Source organism: Limulus polyphemus, unplaced genomic scaffold (assembly GCF_000517525.1).
Source record: "Limulus polyphemus unplaced genomic scaffold, Limulus_polyphemus-2.1.2 Scaffold295, whole genome shotgun sequence".
Lineage (NCBI taxonomy): Eukaryota > Metazoa > Arthropoda > Merostomata > Xiphosura > Limulidae > Limulus > Limulus polyphemus.
In genome coordinates, this window is record NW_013665905.1 from 170308 (window position 1) to 183337 (window position 13030).

General features: G+C 31.3%; 1 protein-coding gene across 1 annotated transcript in view; it reads right to left on the bottom strand.

Annotated features, from left to right (window-relative positions):
• LOC106457131 (RNA-binding protein Nova-1-like) overlaps nt 1–13030 on the bottom strand; it is a 42477-nt gene that overhangs the window by 4918 nt on the left and 24529 nt on the right. Inside the window, exons 2-3 of the mRNA XM_022382956.1 lie at nt 5910–6053; nt 2268–2422 (exon numbers count right to left, since the gene is read on the bottom strand). Of these exons, the coding sequence (XP_022238664.1) occupies nt 2268–2422; nt 5910–6053 (299 nt within the window). The remainder of the gene's footprint in view (nt 1–2267; nt 2423–5909; nt 6054–13030) is intronic.

Consider the following 13030-nt stretch of genomic DNA (forward strand, 5'->3'; position numbering starts at 1 on the left):
GATCTACTAGATATTAATTAAATTATAAATATATCAATTCTTGTGAATATGACTGAAAAATTTAATTTTTTTCTGAAAAGGTGGTGTCTATTTACTTATGACCATGCTGTGTACTTTTCTCTAAATGATTTTATTTTAATCCTTTTTAGTTGTACAATATTTATATTGAAGTCCTTTTATCCATTTAAGTTTCATTTCCAACTAAATTTAGCTATCATGAAATGCAACAATAACTTTAATAAAACAAATTTCAAATGCACTGAAAAAATTCAGATACCTTTCGATTCTTAATTAATTTCTTCTTCATACCTTACTAGACAGGCCTGTGTTAAATCATCAAATTTAGTATGTTACAGAATATTACGTTTAAAAACCATTATATATCTACTTGTTTATTCATTTCTTTTGGAAAATTCTTCAAGCCTAATACAATAACTAGATTACTAGAATGACTGTAGAAACTAATTGGGCATGCAATAGCGTGATGAGACCAGATATAATACATTGCACAATGAGAAAATACCTAAAACTTCTAATTTTAAAGTACAAGTAACTAAATACAATTTATTTCAAGATTCGTATTGCTATTTATTGTTACTTTGTGTTGGAGAATTGATGGCTATACTTATGCAGACCACATCTGTACACGACACAAGTCAAAATTTACTATTATTAAAAATCTATCTTTACAAGTAGATAGCATTAAAGTGAAAGGTACATCTCTAATAAATAATGTTTTAGTCTGAATTAATTCATAAGATAAGAAAACTTAAATCTCGTTTGTTTTCAAGCCAACAGTGAAAGGACAACAGCTAAGATTTAAAGGCTTTATTCCTCCCTTAACACAAAATTTTTAACAGAATGCACTTATGAATTTTTGTAAAGAAGCAGATGGAACACAATAAACATAAGGGAAACTGAGCCATGGATAACTGATATTAAAGTTCTAAAGTTCATGTAGATTCTTTTCATACTTAGAATGTATTATTTTAGAGAATCTTATCTCATGAGAAAAGACTCACTATATCAATTAAAATGTTGTTACATTCTTTGATATAACAAGTAGTTTTCTCTGGATGATAATTGAAATAGGTGAGTCCATTGGGCCTACCCAGCATTTTTAAGTTAATAATTAATTCAATGAAGTTCACTGATTTTCCATAAAAAATTATGAATCTACGTATCTTGGGGCTGAATAATTAAATGTCTGATTTCATGAGTGCACATAATAGGGCTGTCAAATGTGATAAATTTCTTCATAATGGGTCTATTTTAGACCTGTTATTTTCAAAATAGCAATATACTCTAATAACTAAAACATACTATATTTTAAGTGGCAAAACTAAAAAAATTATTCAGCTACACTCATTGTGAAACTTGAAGTTTGAATGACAATTGCCTTTGCTGGAACAATGTTATGACCAGCAGTTCAAGGGTGGGTTCAGTCCCACTGCTAAGGAGAGTGTGCCCCCCCCCCCCAAGCTATGTGAAAGAAGGGGAGCTAAAACAACTGAAATTTTGTGGAGGAACTACAATGGTTATATGAAAAAACTGGTTTTCACTGAGCAAGGTTAACATTGTGGCAAACAGTCTACAATTAGGAGGATTTGGAAGTGATTGGTGTGGCATATCTTTACCTTGTCATGCAGTCTCCAAGGTTGTACAACTCTGATTTTCTCATCAAAACTGATGGTGAATTTTCTTCTCTAATAAAGAGTTTTACTGGATAGTTATTTTTTTCAAATTCTCTAAAAGGAATAGCCTAGTAGGTTATGCACTGCTCCAGATTTCTACTTTAAACAATGTTTATGACTTTTAAAAACATGAATGCCCATATTTTAACATATTACTTTTTGATAACCACATTTTACCAAATGGACAATTTAATGGGTGTGTGTGTGTGTCCTTAACCCTCTTAATCACCCTACCAAGACAGCATTGCCTAAAATTAATTACTGCATGCTCTGTTGTTGCTAATGTCTTCCTTTCATTATTCTGCTTTTTTTTTGTTAGTACATGTAAGGTGTCTCGAAACTCAGAAATCAAAAGAAATTTTCATTATTAAGTCAATAAGAAAGCCTAAAACCCAAGTATAAGCTGTTTTTGGCACTTAGCATTAAATATCTCAGTGAGTGTTTCATTCATTCAAGAATAAAACAAAATGATCATGAGTATAACTCATCGATCATAAGTTTTTGACAAAGTCAGTACAAGTACATGCTAATGCTACTGCAGCAGTGAAAATATAAAGTTCTTTATACATTCACCTGTTTTTCTCGTTCTGCAGGTTGCTTTTGATCAAAATCAATGGCCATTTTTGCATTAGGGTCAGGCTTTTCTCTGATCTTTTCCATTATGAATTCATGAACTTGTATAATTCCATCCACACTACCAGTAACAAGACAGACTCTTTCTGTTGTCCCTGGGAGGATAAGTAAAATAAAAATTTAAAACTACATGGTCTGAAAAAATTAAAATACAAACAAACTAAAACTGGTTGCAGTTAGTAGTGGAAACACAGATAAGTGCACCCAGGGAATTTTTAATAAAAATTGACAAAAGGAAAAATTTATTCTCACAAAAGTAACACAGAAAACACAAGACTGGTGTTTCAAAGGATGAACAAAACTGTTAAACCTGTGCTGGAAACACTTAAGTTAATCATTCTAGCTGGGAAAGTATACAAAAAGTCTTTATTTTAACCATTTAAAATGCTCAACATTAAAACACTGGGAGATTTCCAGGATTTTTGATGCAATATATAGAGATTTTCTTTTCTTTATAAGAAAAAAAGAAAGTTGGGGAAGCAGTACTGAATCCTGTTATTATTTCTTGAATAACCAGTAGGTTGCATATAGGCTAGTGTGTACTATTTAGAAGAATCCTATGACAAAAAGAAGTTATATAACTACAAGGATCAACAATATTCTGTAGAGACTTTGTAAAAGTCTGTTCTCATATATACAGTAGTATTGCTGGACAAGAACAGTAGCCAAGCTAACTCTGTTGTTTTTTAATTCAAGCCATATGGTATAAGTCTCTTACTGAATGTCTTCTCTGCTCACTAAATCTACATGTACCTTTAGTTTTTCATGTTTCAAATTTCAAGCTTTTGGGTTTAATCTAGTACAGAGTTTTTCTCTTGGTTGTTTTTAAACAAAAAAATGTGAATCTATGTTTAAGACAGTGACCAATTATGTAGGATACTGTTCTATGAAAAACACTTATTTGATAATGAAGATTCTTGAAAACAGAGAAGATTAATTCTGAGAACAATGATGACAAGGTGGTTAAGATGAATTTAGATGCGGGGTTTAAAACTCAATTTAGTGGTGTTATTTTTAGTAAATGATGATTTGTGCATCAAAGGTAAGGGAAAAGTCAAAGGCCTCATAAGATGAGAATATTGCCTAATATTTGAATTTGTTTATGTATATATTGTGATCAGTTATTCCACAAATGTCAAAAACCACAAAAATGATAGAAAATTGCTTTTAATCTTGTCCATAACTGCACGCATAAAAATTTTGGATTTTGCATACCATGCACACTAAGTGTTCACATTTCACCTTCAATTGTTGTTTGGTTCATCAAATATGTCGCTTATGATTGTCACAGCAACCTGAACACCTTCAGGAATGGAAACTGGTTTTGAGAGCCTGAACTCCTTATGAAATCTGAGTTCCAGAACTATGTTTTTGATGCAATATTTGCATAGTATCCTATTGACTCTTACACCGACATGACATAATCAGTAGCAGGCCTAGTACAGATCAGTAATGTTAAATCAGAGAGAGAGAGAACTTCTGGTCCACATGTCATACAGTACATCCTCAGAAATGACTGCATGTTTGATACTACGTGCTTCAGCTGGAATACACCTGGTGACAGTGGCCACAGATATTCTTCAAATATAGAAAGTCCAATTTTAAATTTTTTTTCCCATGTTGACCTCTTACACACCAAACTTTTGGACTCTCCAATCTGTTGGGGTGTGTTGGATTTTTCACCTGCTTGAGCATACAGTGTACAAGCTTCTATGCTTTGTATGAGAAAAGGCAGGTAGCAGATGCATAAAGCCTTGAAAATTCTCAGGTAATCCCCTATAAAATGAATCTACAGGTTGACAAGTGCTACGTCCAATAGCTTCTGCTGTTTTATACAACAATTTATTACTTCAACTATCCAATACACATTTATTACAAGTTTTAAAGGTTTGTATTTCTCTGCAAGATGTTGGTTATATTCCTCTTGCTAAAAGAATCACATCTGGGTTTCAAATCGAGTTCATGAAGGAGATTCATAAATCCTCCATCTACAGCAGCTACATCAAATGGTTGTATTCAGATTCAAATGTTTACAATGTTATTCTGGAATATGTGATTAGTAACTGCTGGATCACCAGTTTACCCATCAGCACAGTATGGACCAAGGGTCTACACAATATACCTATAAGTGAATAGTTTCACAAATGGATGCTTTTTGTGCACACAACTTCACCTCTGAAATACATACAGCCCTTACAGAGATAAAATCCTGAAGAAGTGATCAAACTGAGACTTGCTCAGTCCAGACAGGTCATGGGTTTCACTATGAGTTTACTTGTAAAATCTATCAAAGTTTATTCCACCTGATCATTTTGCTGCTGTGTGTTTTCAGAGTACTCAATCACATCTATTCTGTTATAACTGTCATCTTTCATCTGTCACCTTTTGCAGCTCAAGATCTAGCACAGATGCCAATGGCATGCTTAACAAACACTTGGGTCCATGTTTCAAGTGGTACAACAGCTGAACATGTTTTGGGCACATAACATATTTGATGTAACTGTTGCTCACTGATTTGAAGTTCAGTCAACACTCAAGGCTCATATAATTTGTTTGATTGAGGATACACTAGAATTGAGATGTGGGAGAGGAGGAGGTGGAGTGCATTATGTATAATTATGTTAGCTTTACTATCATCTGAAGGGTGACCATCAGGTGCACATCATTTGAAATAATAGTACTGTTGATGGCATTTGGTATAAATGACAACATCTTTTATGGGAGTTTTCTTTTCTATCTTATCTTATTAGTTCACCATTACATGGTCCTGATATTTATCTTCACACTTCATTGGGCATACCTCTGTATTCCTTCAGCATGACTAAATTATGTCTGGTTAACATTATTTCAGCATAAACTTTATAAACCACTGAGTAAGCAGTGTGGCAAAACATTACTGCTTCCATAATTACGAAAGTGTCTCAATTTCAGGGGATAATATAACTTCTAATGTGTAAACATGTGACTGGCTCTACTGAGCAAGCTGCAGTTTCATTGGCTAATAAATAATTTGTACTTTCATTCAGTGGTTGCTCTTTTTGCATGTTGTACATTTGCACCACAAAATAAAAAGATTGAATACTTCAAAATATTACAAAAAATGGATCTTGACATTTTACATTAAATGATAGTTTTAAAACAAAACAGAGCACTGTCTTTAATAAAATATCACCTTTTAATACGATAAAAAATGTACTGATAACTGAAGTTGTTTAAATATGGCACTCATATTAAAATATGTAGGAAACATTACCTTAAACAAAAAGGCCTACATAAGATTTGATGCACATGGAAAAATAAGGATGTAGCAAAAGACAAGTTTGTTTCTGCAAATATACTCTATGGAAATTCTATTACAGGTGAAAAACTTCCATTGTAAATATTTATTGTTTTGGATGCAAAACATGAATACTAGTCTTTAAAAATTATCATTATAAATTATTTTTTGGAAAAGGGGTATAGTAATTAGACAACCTTTAACTTTTGTAGCCATTTTAAGTCCTATTATATATTATTTGTTTTATGAGATACAATTGCAGTTATCAAGCAAAATTTTTGTTGTACACACAAAGCCAGACAAACCTGGATAGTAGTCATTAGTCTTAGACATTTTAATCCTGGCACCAGTTTCTTTTTGTAACTGAGCAACTGTCTCGCCACCTTTACCAATGATTGCCCCAGCAGCCACAGAGGGTACAAGTATTTTGAAATGATACATGCCATTGACTGAAATGATGGAAATTATTATTGTTAATACTTTTAATTTTTTTATTACAATGTATTATAATATTTATTATTTCTGATGCTTTATCTTTATAACAGTGAAACTACAATATTTATTATTTCATCAGTTGAAAAATTAAAGATAATGTCAACAGATAAAGAAACGTAAAACCTGAAAAACACAAAAATATTCTTATCACTTTCAATGGAAAACCACTTCTTCTCTAACCTATGTATTGGACCATTAGTAAAAGTCGATTCTTTTCAAGGTCATTCAAACAGTTCGTATTATGCAAGTAGTTACTTTCAACAGTTTTTCATTTCATTTCCTTAATAACATAGCCAGTTTAAAAACATTTAGGTCTTCTGCATATCATGATTGTAAAATTTTAGTCTATTTCTCATTTATCTACTAATGTATTCAATCAAGTCAAAGGTGCATGTTTTTAGTACCTGAACATTTTCAACAGAGTAATACATTCTGTTACCATAAAACTCTAGAACAAAATTGTCATGATAATTTTTCCATATACCTTCAATGGTCTTTTCTAAAGATGATTGTAAAATATTAACTTTTAAGTTTGAACAAAGATACTGGAGATAATTACCTCAAAGTATATTAAACTTAAATAATGACCTATGAGAGTCCATATATTTAAAGCACAATGTGAAAGTTATACAATATATTAGCTTCTTGTAAGATTTTCAAACACATAAAGTAAAATGTGGCAGGTGCAGACAAGTATGAGACTCTCAGATCCAGAGTATTCTAATTAAAACTAACAACTGAAGAAACAATCACATAATTTTTCAATATTTTAGAGATACAGGATTAGTAGTAAGTTATAATACTGAGAGCTATAATAGTTCTGCATCATGACTGACGACCAGAGATAAAAAATTAATAAACATAATAAGCCACATGTGGCTAGAAATAACCAGTATTAATTCAAAACACAATCTTCCATTAAATGAGATCAGTGTCACACCATTAACTGAAGTAAATTTCTGTATTATCTAATTTCAACTAAGTAAAAACAAAACTATCTACTTTTACAGGCATAAAAACCTGTACTTTTAAAAGACATGCATACATATGTGATGTACCAGGACTAATTTTCTGTTTATAACCTTAAAAACATTTTTACAGAAAGTTTATAAAAATTAAAAAAATGTTTGTAACTTTCATTATAAACAACATTAGCTCACAAGCTATACCTCAGAATGTGATTAATTAAATATATTGTAGTAAACACATAAACTAGAATACACATTTTTTGTCTACGCACAGTTGTTTAGTATTGTTGGAAGCAATATTTTTAATGTTGTAATATATTAGTTAACTAAAGGGAACTGTGGGTTGTAATGATGATGTTAGAATTGAAAAGTTTAACAAGATAGGCCTAGAATATCTGGAGAGTTCTAAAAATTTGACAAGTTTTTTACAAAATTCAAGGGTAAATTATAAATATGATGTTCAAGAGAGTTGTTTCTAGCCCATAGAGTGAATAAGGCAGTATATTTTAATTTTTAGTGAAGCATTTGAAAATGTGTTAGATTTTGTGCATATTGAGCTACTTTGTACAAGCAAGTTCATTTTTACATTAGTGTAATACAATTAATGCCACTTGTAAACATGGCCTAAAAGTTACCATAGTGTTCAAGCTTGTAAAAGCATTAAGGAAGAAATAAACTAAATTTTTATAACTTACAAGGACACATAAAAGACCACACCAATGAAAGAAAAATGCTACAACAGTATGTTTCAACCAATCAGTAAACCTGACATTTAACTGATGCTTAAATATGTCAATTTTATTTGTTTAACAGTTACAACTAAGTGCACTCATATCTCATACCAATGCTATTCATTTTACAATGTAATAAGTCTGCCAGCATACCAAGTATTGATTATACAAAAAACTTGTTCTCTGGTGAAGATAATTAATAAAACACTACAGCTATGTCAAAAATAGGCATAAAATTAGTAATTTATATTTCTTAAACAGAAGTTTTAATTATAACTTAATGAAAACTGAGTTGTACTCAAGCATAAAGTTTGTTAGTGAAAACAATAGTTATCAAAAGAAAATTTGTACATAATTAATATTAAAGTATGTGAATTATTTTTGGACAGTTTTAACAAATGATGTGTTATTTTGTTTTCTAAATTTTTACAGATTATGTTATGTAATTTTGGGGCAGAAGATTGATGGTTGTCATCCTTTAGAAAGATTTTCTTGATCCATATTTTTAAAATATTAATTTTCTCAAAATTAGGCTTCTGGAAAAATAATAGAATTAAGTAATGAAATTCATCCTTTAAACTATGTCAAATACTTTGGATCAGTAAAGGCTTAAAATAGATGGTTTAATAGATTAGATCTATTTTAGCAAATTGCACGTTCTCTAACTTGAATAGGCCTAGTTTAGGAAAAAAACAACAAACAAACTTTAATGGATTGCCTTATTTTCATACCAGGGAAAAAAAGAAGAGAAATTTCAATACAATGTTGTATTAGTTATAGGAACTGTTGTTAAGGTGACACATTTGCCTGTCCAGAGTGTAATCACAATTTCTTTAGAATACATCATTCATTTATGAAAACATTTCAGTAAAAATGGGCAATTGTGATTTGTGACTTCATGAGAGTTTCAATATTATACTTGAAGAGTGGTTGTTACTAGATACAAATTGACAAAAAAAAAAATGTCAAGGAAAACAGTACTCACATCTTCATGTAGTGTACTTTGGCAATTTGTTTTTCTACCATTTCAAGAGTGCAACATATCACACAGTTTACAAGATTAAGGTTGTGTTTCCTACTTGAATTACCATAGTTCATTGTCTAAATATTCTTTCAAGATATTATGTTTGTTGAGAGACTTTCAATGATGTCAGCAAAAAGGTTTGTTATAGTAATACGGAGGGGGAAAAAAAAGGTAAAGGAAGTGCTCACATATTCAGCTATGGCAGAAATACAAAGCTGGCCAACATAATAAAACATACCTGAAGACAGAATATTACTTCACACCAACTTTGTTTTGTGAATTAATTTATAAACACAACCTTAGCTTGACAACACAAAAGTTTAGTGATGAAAAACATGAACAAATGTTAACTGCTCTTGAAAATGGCAACATAATGTTTAGGGACAACAGGGGACTCCCGTTGGTCCATCTCAGCTGGCCCATCTTCAAAACTAAACTATTATAAACTGAAAGAAAAATAATAATTTTAAAGCCAGCCCTTATCATTCATATAATTATCAAGCTTTCTCTTAGACTCACTTAAATTTACTGGCTCAACAACATCCAAGGGCAACCCATTCCTGAGGCCAATCACCCTGTTAGAAAAATAAAACTTATCTTAGCTGAAGATGACTCAAACCTTGCCAAAATTTATACTTGTGTCCCCTTGTCCTACTATTCTCACTTTCAAGTATGAAAAAAGAGCATTTTTCAAGAGAAAAAAGTTTCAAACATATTAATCTATTGTCATATAATACACACTTCATCCCAGGCACCATTCTAGTAACCATTCCAACAATTCAAAGTCCTTCCTAAGGTAAAGAGCCAAATACTGAACATAATACTTCAAATGTGACCTAACCAGTGACCTATTCAATGAAATTATAAGTTCTTTAGACTTGTATTCAATATTTCTGTAGATACAACCAAAAATCCTACTTGCCATACCACTAGCAACAGCACACTGCTTTGATGGCTTATTAGACTGATCAACCATTACACCAAGATCCCTTTCTTTTGTGACACTGTTAAAGTTATTCCCATCCAAGTTATACTTATTATTCAAATTCTGAGAACTCACATGCATTATCTTGCATTTATTATAATTAAAACTCATGTGTCATTTATTTGCCCAACTCACTAAATGATCTAAATCCTTTTGTAAAGCAGCAGCATCCTCTTCATATTTTGCAACACCCAAGACCTAAATTTAAGTAATTTACTGACCATTCCTTTGTCTATGTCATTGATGTAAATAAAAAAAGAGCAAAAGTCTTAAGACTGAGCCCTAAGATAACCCACTTGCAACATTAATCTAATTTGACTGAACTCCATTTATAACAACCTTCTGCTTTCTTCCATCCAACCACTGTTCTATCCAATTAGCTAATTTATCCCCCACACTTATAGAGATAATTTTTACAAGCCTTTTATGAGTCAGAGGCTTCCTGAAAATACAGATACACCAAATTTACACCATTACCCTCATCTACATAAGCAGTAACCTTTTCAAAGAATGTCAAAAGATTTGTAAGACAAGATTTTCCCTTAGTGAAACCATGTTGACTATCCAATAAAAACTTTGTTAAATGACTTTGCAAAGCAGCTTTTATCAAAGTTTCCAAAAACTTTCTGACAACTGTTTGTTTGTTTGTTTGAAGTTAAGCACAAAGCAACACAATGGGCTATCTGTGCTCTGCCCACCACGAGTATCAAAACCCGGATTCTAGTGTTGTAAGTCCACAGACATACCACTGTGCCACTGGGGGGCTTCCGACAACTGATGTAAGACTAGCAGGCCTATAATTAATGGGACAATTTTTGTTACCTCCGTTGAAAAGAGGAGTAACATTAGCTAACTTCCAATCCTTTGGCACCCACTAATATACTTACCCAACACCTTGTGATTTACTGATCCTATACACAGATGCCATTGTATTTACTAAATGATGTTTTATCACAAGAATTGCATGAAATAGGCTTAGCTTCAAGGGTTCATGTTTTGCAACTCAAGTAGACTAAGCTTAAAATTGTGTGTTGTAACTGCTATCTGTTACTGATATCCAGACTACTGATTAATGTTTCTACAAACATTCAATGTTACTATATCTGGTGCATTTGTTAAATTGAATATATTCCACACATACATAGTACAATCAATCTCAAGTTCAAAATGTCAGACAGTGCTACACTGATCAGTACCCCCCAAAAAAATACAACAGCATAAAACAACAGGGCGTATCTCAATACATTTCTAATAATACCTAAACTGAATAGTACATTCCTCTGCTTTATATATGTCCCTTTAATTTATCTGTACTACTAGAAATTCTACCTAGATAAACAGTACTGTAGCTCTACTATTTTATTTAAATAAACACTCTTCAATCAAATATTTATACCATCAGGGAAATGAATACACATATTTATTTTAAAAATCCATAAAGAAATATTAACTGTTGTACATTGCATGTACACATGTAACTTAGTTCATATATACTCTCAACATATGCTGACTTACGTAAGGGCAGTTGTTTTATTGCTTTCAATTTCAGAGAGTAAAAATATACTTTATTATGTGTAAGTGTCTGTAATATTACAGATTAATTACTCTGCTATGCTAAACCATGTGGATTTTATATGGCTAGCCTGTAGAATTAATTCTTGACTGCTAGCATACAGATAAGGTTTTATGACAGTTTACATTAAATTTTGAGCAGTTCCTACACAACACATGTTAATATTTTCAAGGTTATTGAATTAAAAGATATTTTTTGTACCAGTATGTTTTGTCACTACAACTGCACATATTAACATAACTATAAACAGAGCCAACACATTTTACTGCAATGTAGCTTGACCATCCAGAAACAATAGAGAAACTCATCTTTCTTCAGTTAACTACATATTTAAACAAATACTTCTAAGAACTAAAAAACCAGTCTTGCTGAAATCATCTTGAAACTTACCAAGGTACCATAATAAAAGTCATTCTCTATTCTAAAATTAACTAGCTGTGCATAGAATTATTGTATTATTTATAACCACTTTACTTATATACACTGTATCTTACAAAAAAGAAAAAGTTGAACATATGCTGTGCCAGTGGCTATACTGTACCATCCAAAACTAAGTACATGTATTTATACTACTGAAAATACTCTGTACCACAACCATCTCACTATATATAGATTTATTATGCAAAAACTATTTTATGATTCTGCTGATGAAAGATAATAGCCACTTACGTACCTTCTTAAGTACAGTTGTTTTGACACCTAACACCTTTTTTTCTTTCTGTGACTAATACTTCCATAAAAATCAGATGTGTTTGAAATTTTAAGTTAAAATCTACTTTATTCTTTTATGGAAGCTGCTTAGAATCCAATCCATTTGAATGCTAACTTTTTAAAGTTTTTTTTTAATTGCCCAAAAAGCAAAAGAATTTAGTGGTGATACATTAGGTTCTGAAAACAGTATCACATTAATAATAGTCTGAGGTTTGGTGTATAACTGAATAACTTTCTATAAATTAGTTACTTGCAAGATATCAACTGACATCAACAGAAACGTTTTTCTTGACAACATTATCCTAATAATGCTTAAAACAGTGCCACTTTGTCATTGTATTTTATATTGTATTTTCATGATGATGTGCACAATTTCCCATACTTAAGTGTAATGGTGTTATTCCACTTTGTCTTAAACATACAATAAATAAGAATATTTACATAAAAGAAAGAAATGAACATTTTATCTACTTTCATAACAGTAACTCTGGACTTGTTTAGTGTTTCTTTAACATTATGATTTTTTTTCAGAGGTAATGTTGGATATACTTTGGCATTTTTCTAGTTTTTATGTCTTTGCTATTAATTTTGTTCATAATACAGTTAATTATCCAAATGTGCATGGGGACGGTCTATTGGACCAATCCATTATTGGAGAAGAAATGTTAACTATAATTCTGAATTTACTATGTGTAACTAAACAAAATGTGGTAAGCTTTTAGTGAAATGTAAAAGTCTGCTGTATGCAAAAAATCAGATGTGTTATAAAATTATTTGTACTCAACTTTGACTCAGATCGATAAGTCAGAGTGCAAGATGTTGTTCATGTGAAGAATAGAAATACTTTTGTCTATCATACAATTTGCATAGCCTCTAGAACCTCTGAAATGCATATATACAGTTTTTTCAGTATCCTTATATATTGTATCTGGGACTTAC